The 17,101-nt window shown below is 39.4% G+C and overlaps 1 protein-coding gene across 2 annotated transcripts in view; it reads right to left on the bottom strand.

Annotated features, from left to right (window-relative positions):
- LRP1 (LDL receptor related protein 1) overlaps nt 1–17,101 on the bottom strand; it is a 132,392-nt gene that overhangs the window by 46,368 nt on the left and 68,923 nt on the right. For both annotated transcript variants that reach the window (XM_053455716.1, XM_053455717.1), the window contains exons 10-23: nt 14,208–14,351; nt 13,456–13,692; nt 12,586–12,766; nt 11,718–11,940; nt 9,724–9,913; nt 9,352–9,477; nt 8,877–9,017; nt 6,508–6,633; nt 6,154–6,270; nt 5,744–5,824; nt 2,279–2,446; nt 1,797–1,979; nt 1,323–1,523; nt 732–977 (exon numbers count right to left, since the gene is read on the bottom strand). In XM_053455716.1, coding sequence (XP_053311691.1) covers nt 732–977; nt 1,323–1,523; nt 1,797–1,979; nt 2,279–2,446; nt 5,744–5,824; nt 6,154–6,270; nt 6,508–6,633; nt 8,877–9,017; nt 9,352–9,477; nt 9,724–9,913; nt 11,718–11,940; nt 12,586–12,766; nt 13,456–13,692; nt 14,208–14,351 — 2,364 coding nt within the window. The remainder of the gene's footprint in view (nt 1–731; nt 978–1,322; nt 1,524–1,796; nt 1,980–2,278; nt 2,447–5,743; nt 5,825–6,153; nt 6,271–6,507; nt 6,634–8,876; nt 9,018–9,351; nt 9,478–9,723; nt 9,914–11,717; nt 11,941–12,585; nt 12,767–13,455; nt 13,693–14,207; nt 14,352–17,101) is intronic.

Genomic DNA, 17,101 nt, shown 5'->3' with positions numbered 1-17,101 from the left:
AAAGGCCAGATCTTGGCGTCCGCTCAGGAGCACAATGGCACTATTATGAAGGCCTGTTAATATGCTGACTGCACCTCTCTGAGAGGGGCAAAATCTGGACGAAGGGCTCGGTCACTGTTTCCTTTGGCACACGTCAGTTAGTACCAACCCAGCAGGTCATGGAAACAGGATATCCCTTTGTTTGTAGATAAATTAATGGGCCAAAACTTGCAACTGGATTGGGGGGCACAACGGGGATCTGAAGGAACAGCATAAACAAAAAAAGGAGGGTTACTGGGTAACTTCAGATGCTATTAAAAGCACTCAATACTTATAAATGGGTCTTCACCATCACAGTGATGCACAAAAACTATCCTTGTTAAAGCCATTAATACTAAGAGCCAACTTAGTCACTGAGAAAACATTTAGTTTTAAAGCTGTTAAGGACTACAATTTCCAGCAACTAGCACAGAATTGGAACTGACAATTATAGTATAACTGAACTATTTTACCAAATCTACAAATAGCTTGTGTATTTTGTTTGTAAGTTGGAGGCACCTGGTTCTATCTCAGTGATATGGCTTTAGAGGGCAATCAGGCCCAATGGGTAGCAGCACACAGCCCTTCCTTGGACCGGTCACCCTAAGCCTTGGCTAGAATACAAAGCTGCATTTCAGAAGAAAGGGTTATTTAGAAAGAGAGAATTATGCAGGGGCATATAATTATCTATTTCTGGGATTCAGGTTGCCCACCTAGACTTCTGCAACTCTCATTGTCTGGTTCCAGCATCCAGCCTTCATAGCAGGAGCACTTGACGGTGTTCTTTTCCTGTTCACATCGCTGGCTGCACCGGAGATGTTTGGCACAGAAGCTCTGAATCTGGCATGTCTTGTTGTCAGGCCCTGGTTCCATACCCAAAGGACAAGAACACACAATGCCCTCTCCTGGAGCCACTGTGCAGTTATGGCTACAGCCACCATTGTTCAGCGAGCACTGATCTATTGGTCAACAAGGAGAAGAAGACACTCAGCTTACACATTAAAAATACTATTTCTTCATTAAATTTTATCATTGCATGGAAAATAAGTATTTGCTATAGAGCTGTGAGCAATTTTACATTAGTACCATTGACGTTACCTTCTAATTTCTAAAATCTTGGGATCTTAATCATCAACTTCAACTGAACCTCACCAAAAGCAGACTACTAACATGCACTCAAGGAAAAGAGATGCCTTGGTTAAGGATACCAGTACCAGTAGGACTTGAGCTTTTCAGGTGAGAATTAAGTATTTCACTAGCCCCCAAACCTGTAAGGTGTGTTTGTTTGTGCTCTGTTCACATACCACACAGATCTCCTTCATCAGAAAAGTCACCGCAGTCATCTTTTCCATCACACAACTTCTCTGGGGGAAGGCAGATGGATGTGTTTTTAGCACAAGTGTGGGACGGGGGCTTGCAGACTAGCATCTCACAGTTCTCTTCATCTGAGTTGTCCTCACAGTCATTATCGCCATCACAAACCCAGGCTTTACTGATGCACCTTGCTGCAGAGAGGAGTGATTGCAGATTGTTAAAGTACTCTCGAGTCACCACCCTGAGTAAATCAGAACACTTCAGGAATATCAGTTCAAAATCAAGATACAGTCAGTTACAATACATTTTAAATTTGCTATTAAGCATCTTATAAGGGGTTAAGTATTGTTATACGGGATTCCAAGGATTCTTTATGTTCTACTTGTTTTGAACCACAAAGTATTTTATTTAACCCTTCTCTCCGCTGAGGAAAAGCACTGTGTATATTTTAGCCAGACTCTCACCAGAATCCTTGCAGCCAAACTTGACGCTAGGGTCGCACGCATGTGTCACACCATCGCAGTTCTTCTCATCACTGGTGTCCATGCAGTCCGTGTCTCCATCGCAGCGCCAACGGTTAGGAATGCAGAGCCCATCCAGGCGGCACTGGAACTCATCTGTGTGGCATCCACCAGGCGGGCGAGTTGCTGTTTGGAGATGCATAGATCCAATTAGCAGGCTCTTATGAACCTGGGTGTGATGTACCAAACAGCTATCACACAGAGCAAGTAACTGAAACTACTTTCACTGGGTCCTCCCAAAACGGGTTTCACCAAGGCCTAGTTTAGTTCTGAAAGGGATAGACTAGTTGAGTCATTGTGTGGTAAAATCACAAAGATTCTCTTGTTTGCAGCTTCAAGGGTGGACTTATGCTGTTTGGCTATATACATATTAGTACACACCCCGAACCTCCTACTGAGGAAGGGGGGATACATTCCATTACTACCTTGATTGGTGCAGTTGGCATGTGTCTCGTCGCTGTAGTCCCCGCAATCATTGTCTCCATCACAAGTCCAGTGTTCTGGGATACAGCGCCCACTGTTGCACTTAAACTGGGTACTAGAACAGGAGTGACTGCAGCCATCCTCATCACTGTTATCCCCACAGTCATTATCTGGAGACAGAACGTTATGGTTATTTAAGTGAACAGATGAGAACCAGAGGTGAAGAATCAGCTGAAAGAAGGGGAATGAAGCAAAAGTATTAATCCCAACATAGCCGCAAATTAGTAAGGTTTATCAAAATGTGCCAAAAAGCATATAGAATACATTGTAAGGTTTCAGTCATGTTGACAGTGGACCCTGAATTATCTCATCTATATTAGATTGTTGTTCTGTCTTCTACCAAAGTGGACATCATTGTCTTATCCAGGTACAACACATATAAGCTAGTTCAGTTGTGGGCCCTAAATACCAGCTTACTTCACACACACACACTGCTTTCATAAAACTTCTATACGGGGTTTGTTAGGGCAATGTCAAAAATACTCGTTGGCATCTTCACGCAGCTTCCCAAATCTAACTTCTTAAACGTATTAAATACTTTTAACCCCTTAAGGACAATGGGCGGTCCCTAAACCCATTGAAAACAATGCATTTTGAGCCCGTACATATACTGGCTTTGTCATTAAGGGGTTAAAGGAACAATTCGAATAATACAAAAAGAGTAGAGTACAGTTATTAAATCCTACAACTACCCTATCCCCGCCAGAGACTGGACACTGATAAAGGTCTATAATTCATAATGATGGATGGCATTTGATGGCAAAATCAAGATAACTAGTTTCCTAGTCCTCTCCTCTTCTTTTAAGATATGTAAGAAGATGGGGGAGTTGAAGAGGTATACATTAACAGTGAGAAATATCTCTGTGAATCCTAGCAACAGGCAGCTAAGATTGCAGCAGTATGCATTAGAATTGTATAATACACTTATTTTAACCTTAAAGTATAACAGATTTATTAAATATACTGAACATGGAACTGTAGTATTTGGGGAAGTGGCAGATCCTCTAAAAACAAGAACACCATGTGTATTTTATTGCTGAAGCTTTAGTTCAATATAGAATATCCTAAATGTTTGTCCTTCCATAGACATATATACACGGATGTACATTTAATTAGGTTTGCTTCCTAAGCATGAATGAAAGACTATGTAATTAGCCCCCAAAACATGGAAAAAAATTACATAAAGCATTGAAAAAGCAGAACAAATACAATTGAGATTAGGAAAGCCAGAATCATGAGCAAGTATTCGGAGAAGAGGATGCAGAGAAGAATCAATTCCAAATATCAGAGCTGTAAGCAGCATCATTCCTTCAATGCAAGAAGATCTGAAACACAATGAGATCTACCATTGTGCTCTCATTGAGGGTCTTAACCTGATGTCTGCCACACAGATTGTGTTACGTGACAATATCAGGTTAAAATGCATAGAAGAAAGAAATTTGCCTTCCCTGCTAATCTCCAAAGGGTATACTAGTAGCAAACACTTAAGTACCCCAGCTCTACTGTACATAGGATATAGACACAGAAACTGCATAGATCATTACATGCACCATCCCTCGACAGAACAATGCTGGTCTTACGGAGCCTCGGAATCATCTAGCACTAGTGGGCACACAATCAGCCCTTAATAACGTCCATTAAGAAATACTCTCAATACTTGAGGCTATGCATTTTAATTTTGCTAAAATAAACATATACTGCTGAAACTTAAATAGGTTTGCCATATAAGCCATTTTTTCCAGGGTACACGTACATTTTACTTCTTACAGACAGTAAAGTGCTTCCCTGCACTAAGCGAGGATGTATAAACTTAACGCTTTAGATGCCAGGGGCTGGGACACACTTGTTGCCCAGAGGACAGCATAGTTACCATATTATACTTTTGCTAGGTTTTATTTTTGTCTTTCTTTTAGAACAAGTTAAGCTACTCATATAGAGTAACTAAGACTAAATGCATCCATCACATAATGGCAAATATAAACTAATAATTACAAAAATATATTCAATAGATGTAGTTGTACATGCATGTATATTACACATGCAGCCCATGTAAGTGCCAGTACACAATATAATGAAGTGTAAGCACACATGAAGGGCTTAATAGTGCCAACAACATAAATTAAGAAAAAAAAGAAAGAAAGAAAAAAAAAAAACATAAAATGCCCACAAACGAGACTTTTTTGCACCCATGGGGCACCTCCTTCTGACTGCTACAACAACCAAGTTGTAGACCACAAAAGCTAGGTGGAAAAAGGCATTCACATAAATCCATGTGTTTATTTTATTAAGGAGTGTTTGTACAGAGCGGGGAACACTTGTGACAACACAACTACCGACGCCTGTCCATTAGCAGGGATGAGCCATATTTCCAGCATGCTGGCAAGCTGATCTCATAACAGATAAAATGAAGTCACGCTGTAACTTTAATTGAATGCTGTCAGTTGTCATGGGAGCAAGCAGCAGTATTAGGCTCCCTGCTCCATGCACAGATCACTGCCAACCAGCTTTCCTTTCTTTGAAACTCTATGGTTTAAAAAAAAAAATCCTTCTGTGAGTGTATAGATCTCTGGAAACAATGGCTTATACAAGAACCCCATTTTAAAAATATATGCGCTAACTGAAAGCAAGCACTAATAAGTAATTGGATGGTTGTCCCTGTGGTACCCTCGACCGTACAATTTTAGTGGTCTGTTACTCTATTGCTTTTTCTCTCCCTGCATTAGAGGACAGTGCACGCTGATCTATGCACTAACCGACAGGTTTTGGACAGTTCATTTCGTCAGAGCCATCCTGACAATCCTTTTCTGAAACACAGAGAAACCAACAAAAACAAGACATTCGGGACATTAAAGGCACAGGAAAAGTGACGATACATGACACAAGCAACACAAGACCAACATTGTAGGAAGTGGACAATATTTAGATTTTCCCCTTGTTTTCAGGGGTCAGGAGTAATTATCTTTAAGACTCTTGTGGCATCTTATGTCAGCACAGAAGCCCTTTAAACTGAGGTCTCAGGGTCTCCAAAGAGATGGGCTTTGTAGCTTGCAGATATACTATGAAAGGCACAGAGAAGTCAAGGGAATTCAATATATTTGGTATATTTATAATAGATGGCTGCTCCTTTTTGGACGTTTGAGAGAACTGCAGTTATTTCATAAAGCTTGAATTTCTTAAAGCTTTACATCCAGTTTCCTGTATAAGAACTCACAATGCATTGATAATTATTATTTTTTTTCATTATAATTTTTTTTTTTTTTTATAAAAGGTTTTCTTTTCACACTCTGCTTCAACATTCATAATAATTGATATCTTCTGCAAAATAATAATGAGCAGTTCATGAAGTAAAAACAACCCAGTGATAACACACATCTTACAACATATGCATAGTTACTTAGAATTCCTACCATTATCGCAACGCCAGTTAATGTTGATGCATCGTCCGCTGTCACAAGTGAACTGGGTCAGGGGGAAGCAAGTTGGGTAAGCTGTAAAAATTGGAAAAAGTCATTAAACCAGTGTAGCACACACACACCAACATTTTCAAATCTGTCTCCTATTATGTATAACTTTGGCAAGGATTAAAACAGACCCAAATTCAAGTGTTTGGTCTATTATTTTTAAATGGATAATACAGAACATAGGCATGTATGAATCCACAATTTGTTCTCTATAGGCTAGGAGAAGTTTAGTGGGTAGCTGCAAGAAAATAGAAAATATCTCTGTCCTTGAAAATAAAATGGCTTCTGAGTTTATTTTAAACATTTAACAGCACCCGTTATTATTGACAAAGAGATTGATCTCGCTTTCAACTCACCGCACGATGAGGATTCATCTGACCGGTCACCACAGTCATCGTCCAGATCACAAGTCCAAGAACTCGGGATGCAGCGGCCACTGGAACAGGAGAACTGATTCGGAGGACACGTACGAGCTGTAAACGGAAATAAAGAGTGCAAATCCTGTAACCCTATGTGTGAGCTTAGTGCAAAGCAATGAAAGAAAGGTACTCCTACAAGTGAACAAATTGTGACAGGAAAACAAATAAAAATAAACAGAGCACACAAAAGGTTAGCATGTCAAAGACACAGGAACTCACAAGGCAAAACAGTACAGAATGGAAACATGAGAATATGGGACATTGTAAGAATATGCAGTGAGATGGTTTCACCTGAACAGGTTGAGTTTGATTCATCTTCACCATTACCACAGTCATTATCTCCATCACAAAGCCAGCGGTTAGGGATGCAGCGATTGTTCTCACATTTGAAGCGGTCTGATGGACAGGTATGCTGATCTGACAATGAAAAGACAAAACCTCATCTCAAATACATCTCTGATAAATGTACAAGCTCCATAGTTTATCGGAACAATACAGCGATAAGAAAAAGTAAGTGAACCCTTTGGAATTACCTGGTTTTCTGCACTAATTGTTCATAAAATGTAATCTAATCTACATCTGATCACAGGTATAGACAAACACAATGTGCTTATGCTAATAACACACAAACAATAATAATATTTCATGTCTTTATTGAACACACCCATTAAACATTCACAATGCTGGACGAACCTCATTTGGTAGCACAAAACTCAAACAAGCGCTTCCGGTAGCAGCAGATAAGATGTGCACAATGTTGAGGAGGCATTTTGGACCATTCTTCCTCAGAGAATTGCTCAACCTCAGCCATATTATTAGAGAGTCTATTATTAACAGCTCTATTGAGGTCATTCACAGCATCTTTAATGGGTTAAGGTCTGGGCTCTGACTGGGCCACTGCAAAAAGCCGATTTTTTTTAAGCCATTCTGTAGTAGAGTTACTTTGATGTTTAGGGTCATTGTCCTGCTGCATTATACAACTTCCACTGAGCTTCAGCTGTCGGACATTATCCTGTATGATACCTTGATAAACTTGGGAATTCATTGTCCCCTCATCGATGGCAACTGTCCTGGTTCCGCGGCAGCAAAGTAGCCCTAAATCATGATTCTCCCTCCACCAACTTCACCATTGAGATGATGTTTTCATGTGGGTATGTGGTGCCCTTTTTATACCATACATGGTGCTGTGTGTTTTTCCCCGACCAATTTAACCTTAGTTTTATCAGTCCACAATACATTTCCCAGTAGTGTTGCAGGGTGTCCAGGCGCTCTTCAACCCTGCTGCAATAGTTTTGTTTTTTTTTTGTTTTTTTTTTAATCAGCATTTTCCTCAGTGGTGTCCTGCCATGGACTCCATGTCTTTTCAATGTTTTGCGTATGGTAGACTCATGTTAACCAGTTCCAATGATTCCTTCAAACCTTTAGCTGTTACTATACATGTCTCTTTCACATGACACATCCTTTGTTGTGCCATCAGTCATCTCGGCTGGGCACCCATTTATGGGGAGGATAGCCGCAATACAAAATTGTCTCCCGTTTATAAACAATTTGCCTAACTGTGGACTGACCAATGTTTAAACACTTTGTAAACATTTCCAACAAATTAACAATTCTTGATTCTAGGTCTTCTGAGATTTTCTTTTTGTGAGGAATGGTTCACATCAGCACATGTTTCTTGGGAATAGCAAACTCAAAATGTTTGAGTGCCCCCCCCAAGTAGCTCTAAAACATACCTTCAATCCTCTTTCATTAGACTCCAAGTTTGCTAACTCCTGACTCCAATTAGCATTTGCTGAAGTGATTAGCCTAGAAGTTCACATACTTTTTACAATCCACACTGTGAATGTTTGAATGATGTATTTAATATAGACAAGAACATATATTTGTGTGTTATTAGTTAAACAGATTGTGTTGATTCATTATTGTAACTGATGCAGATAAAGATCATATCAAATTTTAAGACAAATCCCAAAGGGTTCACTTTTTCTTGGCTGTAATAATAATAATAATAATAATAATAATAATAATAATAATACCTGGATTAGTAACCATCATCATAACCAATTATGAAAATATGTTACGTTTTTAAATTTTTTAAAGAAAGATCCATGCTCACCGACAGGTTAGATAATGCACTTATATCATAGAGCGGTAAAAGATTGCTAAAAGGGATAGTAGTTTTTAAAAAGTTCATCACAGCTCATCTTTGAAAAGATCTTCCTAATAGAAGCTTCACTCTTGGAAACATATGGGTGTCCAAGGTGAGAACCAGATTTTAAAATATAAATGTAAATGGCAAAATGATCTTGAAAAGGTTATTTAAGCAAAGAACCTACTTTTAATTCAGGTCTCTATTTCTGCAGCCAAAGACATAGGTCACTCACAAGGCTCTAATTTTTTTATATAAAAAAATCTAATTGTGTTCCCTATAAAGTAAATGCAATGTCAATTTTATAACTCCCTCTCTCACCAGCGACAGCATGTCTTGAAGTAATTTTAAAGCACTAGATAATTTTCTATTTTTTTTTATAAGATCAGCAGTGGCATTGAAGATTTATTAGTCATTATTGTTTAATTAAATTTCTGTGAAATCAAAAACAAACAAACATGATGCACAGGATCCTGATCTTTGAAGGTTCCCTCGACTGAACTGAACTTACGACACAATTCTGGTGCTTCATCACTGTTATCCAAACAGTCATTGTCTCCATCACACTTCCATCGCAACTGAATACAACGGCTGTTCTTACAGGCAAACTCCCCTGGCTGACACTGGGGTGGAGGAACGTAAGATGGGTTGGCTTAAAATAGAAGAAATAAAACACGTTAATCAGAATAGTAAACAAATAACCTGGGAGCCTAGAGGGGACAGGATGAAAAACATCATACTTTTACAAGAAATAAAAAGTTTAGTGTTGCAACATCATTGAAATTTGGAGGTTTGGTTCAATAAGCTCAGCCCTCCAACCATTCACTTCACATACAAAAAAAACTTTTTGAAAACATTTTTGCATCAACTATAATTCCACCATGCATCTAAACCATAGAAAATAAAACAACTGCAAACATTCGAAGACATGGCGCCCGCAGTAACTGAGCATGGGATTGTGATGTAGCATGCTGGGTATTCCCTACCTTTGCAAGTGACACCATCATCATCCAGAATTTGGTCCTCTGCGCAAGCGCACCGTCTGCTTCCAGGCACAGCAAGACAGAGGCTGCTACACCCTCCATTGTTCACTCGGCATGCGTTGGAACCCACTAACAGAATTAAAAGACAGTTTAAAAAACCATTCAAATATTTACAGCCAGTAGGATACATATACACAAGAAGGCTGTAAGTATACAATTCTACTCTAAAAATACTCACTGACCAGCATTAACCTAGATATAGATGGGGAGGTGTCACACAGGAGCACATTCAAGGACAGAGCAAATGCTAGGGCACACATTATGTGATGATAAAACATGTATTTGTTTCTCTTTAAGGAGTCATGAAAGTCCCACCTTGTTGCTGCTGGGCATCATACATTCTGATTTCAAAGATGGGTGGTCTCTCATTCCGTAAAAGTGTGACTGTTTTGAAAACCTGGTCCAGTCGAAAGATGCTCCCACTGCGGTACTCTGTCCAGAAGAGAAAGTTACCGTAGTGGCAGAGACCGAATGCATGGTTTAACTCGTGACCTTCATACACTGCCTATGGAGGAGAAAAGAAACAGGTGTCTAGTCCTTAAGGAAAGTCTCTTTTGTGAATTTTTCTCATGCTCTAGACACAGATTTTCACACAAAACTTTGTTTGATTCCCCTCTGGACTAGCAATACCTACAAGGTAAATGCTTTACCCTCCTTGCTTCCATACAGGTACTACTCTTAAGTAGGCAATGGTGAGTCCACAAAGAGACACTCCAGCCACCGTATGCACTTTAATGCATATGATATCTGCATGCCACTTTCCATGCTGCCCCTTTTGCATATACATTTGCCCCTTTCTTCACTCCCCAGCTAAACACCCCGGTGGAGGTGTGTTCAGCTGCACATCTCCATACATGTGATATACTCCCCTCCAGTGCTGGCTACAGGAACACTAGCATTATCTTCTTTTATTTATATAGCACCAACAATTTACGCAGCGCAGGCGTATGCCAACACTAGAATTGATAGACTAAAACAAACCGATACATTCGGTGGAGAGAGGGCAAACATAAGGCACAGAGAAAGGGTGAGAGGTAGTGTGGTGGTTATATCAGTGACAGGAAAGTTCTAGCAACGGAGATGGTGCGGTTTCTCTGAAGAAGTGGGTTTTGAGAAGTTTCTTGAATGTTGGGAGGGAGGGTGAATGCTGAAGGTTCGGTGGAAGTTATTATGTATGGAGGAGTAGTGTTATGGAGGGGCTTATATGTTTAGAGTATTACAAGGATTTTAAATGTAACTTAAGTTAATGGGGAGCCAGTGGAGGATTTCTCGGAGTGGGCAAGCAAAAGAAGAGCGGCGTGTAAGGAAGATAAGCCTATAACACTAAGCTTGTAACACTACGGTTCAGACCCCTGTGCAAATATGTGTAATATGCTCCCACTGATTTAAAGAATAGTTGGAGCATGGAGGAGGAGAAGATTAAGAGCCCATATTAAAGAACTCACAGAGGGTAGGGGTTACTCACAGAGTACTATAAAATGCACTCTTCTAAAGTAGGGGTGTCAGGGAGACTAAACTGTACTGTACTGCATAGGAAAGGCAGTCTGCTTTTGAGTCACTGTGTTTTTTTAAAACATACTATATATGCATTTCCTTTTATGCAACAATTCACAGTACTCTCATTTTAACTGTAATACTGGAATAAAAGTACAAAATATAGTTCAATAGTTATTAGATTGCTAGATTAAACAGAAATACATCACACTGAAAACCTGACTGTTCTTCAAAGAGTATTGGCCATTCCAGGCTTATAGACTTTATAACCTGGCATGTTATTATGGGGCTGTCGAAGGACACTGTTAAAATTCACAGCGAGTGGTCTCTTGAACTCCAGTAAGCAGGTTATCACAGCAGCTTGAGAAATAGAGATGGACTTCCAGTGTTATACGGTCAACAGCCTTCAAGGATAAAACTGTTCCTATAAGTCTTTGAAGTGTGCCCACTAAGCCTGCTCCTTCAAGAGGCTGCTTATTAATGTGACGCATTTCACAAACCTACTGACAATTAAAGTAACAGTCATATCTCAAAATACACCTCTGGAAATGCAATGGTTTTGTACTGTAAGTAATATAAATGCATAACTAGTGAAGAGAAATACATACAATCTCAAATATATCATGCAGAAAGAAGTACCAGATAACTATATTGTCTAAACTTACTACAAAAAAAATAAATAAATAAAAAAAAAAAACGGGGAGTATCTTATAAGTAATTCTTTGGACATAATTTAGAGCCATCAGCTTATTGACAATAATTCTGTCATGGGGCGAAGAGGAAGAACAGCAAAAGGCGCTGTTTTTTTTTCTAACCTTTCTGTTGGTCCCGTTGAGATACACCATTTCAATGCGGTCATAGAAGGCATCTACCCAATATAAGACCTTATTGGGAATGTCGATACTTAGCCCATTAGGCCACAAAACAGCTTTGGATGTGACAAAGACACTGCGGTTAGAACCATCCATCCAGGCTCGCTCAATTCTTCCTCGCTTGCTTTCCTTTGGATCTTCCTCCCAATCTGTCCAGTACATCCACCTTCAAATACAATTACAAATCATTCTCTATGCGTTATATTTATGTCTCTTTTTGGAAGCAAGGAAAATGTATAGTCTTGTCATTACTGTTGATTAAAATGATGTACCTCCAGCTGTTCACTCAAGTTTTGCTTGTAATATTGGTAAGTCATTATCATTCTGTTTTGTTGCTTTGCCAAATTCATACTTGGCTGATGATATACTGGTTTATTGGAGTACATAAATATGCCCAAAAGAATGTTTCCTCAAAATAAAAGGAAGAATAAAATGTGCCCCACTAAATACCATAAAGAATGTTAGTGAAAATCGATTAAAAAAATGTAAAAAACCTGCCAAATTCTCTATTAGGACAGCAGTTAACATGCTGTTTAACAGTAGCGTAATTCATTATATTTAACCACAGCGAGCCTGATGCAAAGCCCGAAAAGTGCTCCTATCACCTAAACAACCTGACAATTCAATCGGTTGCTATAAAGAAGAGACCATTTGTTTCAAACCTGTATCAGAATAACTCTTTATAAATAATCCTCCGTGAACTGAAGAAAGCCACCCAGTATCAGAGTTATGAACCCCTGGACTTATAACACCTACTATATACAATCGTACAGTAAGCAGCTCATGAAGTATTTTATTATGGGACACTTACCCGTTCAATGGGTCCACCACAATGGCTCTGGGATGTGTCATCTTCCCCTCAATTAAAGTTTTTCTGGTTTGGGAAGCTTTCTCCAGTCGTGCCACACTGATGGTCTTCTTTGGACCATCATCTGTCCAGTACAAGTTATTCCCCATCCAGTCCACAGCAATACCTTCCACATTATGGATACCTTAAACACACAAAGTCACACAGTAGTGGATTAACAAAAATAAATCATTTTATTGGCCTAGTTTATCTTTAGCACCAGTACGCATCTTTATATTTATATCCCCTATAAACCTTGGACACCAAGGATTGACCTCAGTGCCACAGAAACTGAAACAGCTATAATCAGCCTGACATTTCTTCAGTGTGAGCACAAAAAAATATCTGAAAGGAACAAGATTTGGAAAAAAAAAGTGTTAGCGGAATGGCTAAGGCTTTTGAGGATCTAAGCACTTAAACTATGTAAAACTATTAATATTTGAAACATACATCAAAGCAGATTATTGGTTCCAGAATATCAACTGGATGTAACAGGTATTTTGTTGTCCAGAAATGAGCTTGACCATTTATTTGAATAACATTATTTCTTTACTTCGGAGTCAGAGAAGCAAATAGAGTTTGCTTCACCAAGACCATAAATTATTGGTGGGAGGACCACACAAGCTTAACTGAATAATATCTGAATAGTAAATACATATCTTTTATGGATTAATATTTTACAAGACCGTTATAGGCATATGACACAGGGGTTGTGACTTTATTTGGAGAATTAATTAAAAAAGTGAAATAAATTTTGAAATTTTTATGAATTACCAATATCATACTTTCAAAAGTGAATGAAAACTCCTAAACATGCCACCAAGCCTTCCTCACCTTCTTTGAGGATAGTTTCTCGCTCTGTGCCATCGATTTTTTGGCGACCAATGAGGAAGCTGGTGGTGTCGGCAAAATATATGAAACCGTACTCTGCATGAAAGTCCAGAGCCCTGGGATTCATTAGGTTTTCAATGGGAATCATATGCTCATCGGGGATATTTGCGCCAATGTCCATCCCTCTGATGATACCAGGTCGTCCTCTGCCATACACCAGGAACAGCTCATGCTCTGGTTCTGGAGGGGAAAGGCATTCAATTAATTGTCTAGTAGAAATTTAGTTACACAATTTTTCAACACGTTAAGGCATATAGCAAAATTAAATAAACAGGAAAACATTTAGTGATATTTTTTGTAATTTCAAAAAATAATTGAAACAGAATAGTTTAGAAATGCCAAGAAATGTTTAGCATTACATATTTGTTTTCTAAGTATTTAGTCGTGGCAGTATATATATATATATATATATATATAGGATACTCGTGATTCAAAACGCTCCACAGTCCATTTCTGATGGCCATTACTGATCAAGCTGGCCACACTGTGCGGTAGAGGCAATTTTAACTTGTAAGGAATCTACAAGGTTATAATATTTTGAACTGTTGGGCATTTTAAATAAATTAAAGGGTTTTCAAAAGTATGATTTTTTTTTTTTTTTTTTTTTTTTAAAAAGAGACAGAGACGGTTAAAACAGGGAGAACTTAAAATGTAAATGAAAAAAAAAAAAAAGAAAAAAAAAAGTTTATTCTTACTTTTGCATGACTTCCCATCACTGCCCAAACTGAAGCCAGATCGGCAGCGGCACGTTTTAGTTTTGTGATTGCTGCTGAGAAGACATATGTCTGAGCATCCACCGGGCTTCTTGTACTGGTCTGGTTCACAGGCATGGCTCCTTACTGCAAATGAAAAGATTAGGATAACAATCGTTAATCATCTTTAGAAGGTTAAAGGTACTCACATTCAGAGGGCTAATGGAGTCCATGCATGGGCGTAGGAACCCCTAAAATTCTGGGGGGGATAGCAGTTTTACTGGTAGGGTATATTCTTGTTCAGTAAACTGGGAATTGTTCATGGCAAATTTTATATAAATGTATGTGTGTGTGTATGTACAATTTCCTCACAAAAAAAGTATCATGTTCAGTTTTCACAGAGAAGCTCTTTATTAAACAAACAGGTCAAAGAAAATTAACCAAATGTTTGGCCTATATTTCAGTTATTTCACTTAGAACAACTGGTAATAATACTTTAAGTAATGCACAATTGCCAAAATTTTAACAAAAGATCCTACAGAAACACAATGATGCAATTAACCCTTTCCGCATTTGTGGTCTGGGAGCAGACAACACTTAAATACTCTTATAGAAATATTTTATTAACTGCAGGCAGAGTAAGACCCTACAACCAACGCACTGTAGTGGTTATGGTGCAAAGTAGCTGTTTTGCACACTGGGGCACAGTCATGATCCCCAAAACTGTTCCCACAAAGTTAGAAGCATAGTGTTGTCCAAAATGTCTTGGTTTATCACCTTCAGCTCACAAACGCTCTACTGGATGAATGGGAGAAAATTCCCACAGAAACTCACAAAAAAAGACAAATCTTACAACCACAGATGGACCCCACTGGACACGGCCACAGAGACTACTATGATGTATTGAAGGAACCATCTAAGACTCCTAACGCGTCATGCACACAAGAACATATCCACTTGAATAACATACACACGCATGCACACACTTACGTACACACACACAATGGGTTAAACATGTGTTACAGGGAATCATAATCTTCCCTTTAAGTACGACATGCCTGCTCATACACACACATATGCACTGCTCTTACGCATGCCTGCCCACAAAAACACACGTATACGCTGCAATTGCCTGCACATACACACTTGCCAGTACTCACACTTATGCACTACCCTTATACACGCCTGCCCAAACATACATAATCTGCTCACAAACACACACACGCCTCCCCATAAATATACACTGCCCTTGCACATACTTACACAGACGTATACACTATAAGACAAATACACTCCTTATATACACACATATACACTGCCCATACAGACGTACATATACACTGCCCATACAGACGTACACATATACACTGCCCATACACACGTACACATATACACTGCCCATACACACATATACACTGCCCATACAGACATACACATTTACACTGCCTATACAGACGTACACATATACACTGCCCATACAGACGTACACATATACACTGCCCATACAGACGTACACATATACACTGCCTATACAGACATACACATATACACTGCCTATACAGACGTACACATATACACTGCCCATACAGACATACACATATACACTGCCTATACAGACGTACACATATACACTGCCCATACAGACGTACACATATACACTGCCTATACAGACGTACACATATACACTGCCTATACAGACGTACACATATACACTGCCCATACAGACATACACATATACACTGCCCATACAGACGTACACATATACACTGCCCATACAGACGTACACATATACACTGCCCATACAGACGTACACATATACACTGCCCATACACACATACACTGCCCATACACACATACACTGCCCATACACAAATACACATATACACTGCCCATATACACATACACATATACACTGCCCATACACACGTAAACATATACACTGCCCATACACACGTAAACATATACACTGCCCATACACACGTAAACATACACACTGCCCATACACACGTACACATATACACTGCCCATACAGATATACACATTTACACTGCCTATACACACGTATACATATACATATACACTGCCCATACAGACATACACATATACACTGCCTATACAGACGTACACATATACACTGCCCATACAGACATACACATATACACTGCCTATACACACGTATACATATACATATACACTGCCCATACACACACATATACACTGCCCATACAGACGTACACATATACACTGCCCATACAGACATACACATATACACTGCCCATACACACATACACTGTCTATACAGACATACACATATACACTGCCCATACAGACATACACATATACACTGCCCATACAGACATACACATATACACTGCCCATACAGACGTACACATATACACTGCCCATACAGACGTACACATATACACTGCCCATACAGACGTACACATATACACTGCCCATACAGACGTATGCACATACACGCACATATACACAGCTGCCCTATATACATATGCCTGCCCAAGTGCCCATACACATGCCTTACCATATGTATATACACACACAAATCTACCATCAGACCCCCCCACCTTTGTTCTCCACATCAGACCCCCTCCCACCTTTATTCTCCACATCAGACCCCCCCAACCCACCTTTGTTCTCCACATCAGACCCCCCCACAACCTTTGTTCTCCACATCAGACCCCCTCCCACCCACCTTCATTCTCCACATCAGACCCCCCTAACCCACCTTTGTTTTCCACATCAGACCCCCCCACAACCTTCGTTTTCTACATCAGACCCCCCCACAACCTTTGTTCTCCACATCAGACCCCCCAATAATCAACCAACCACCCACCCACCTTGGTTCTCCACAAATCTTACCTTTTCTTCCTTCTTCC

This window comes from Spea bombifrons, chromosome 2 (genome assembly GCF_027358695.1).
Source record: "Spea bombifrons isolate aSpeBom1 chromosome 2, aSpeBom1.2.pri, whole genome shotgun sequence".
In the NCBI taxonomy this organism is placed as follows: Eukaryota; Metazoa; Chordata; class Amphibia; order Anura; family Pelobatidae; genus Spea; species Spea bombifrons.
Note: the sequence above shows the minus strand (reverse complement) of the source record. Positions and strands in the feature narration are given on the sequence as shown.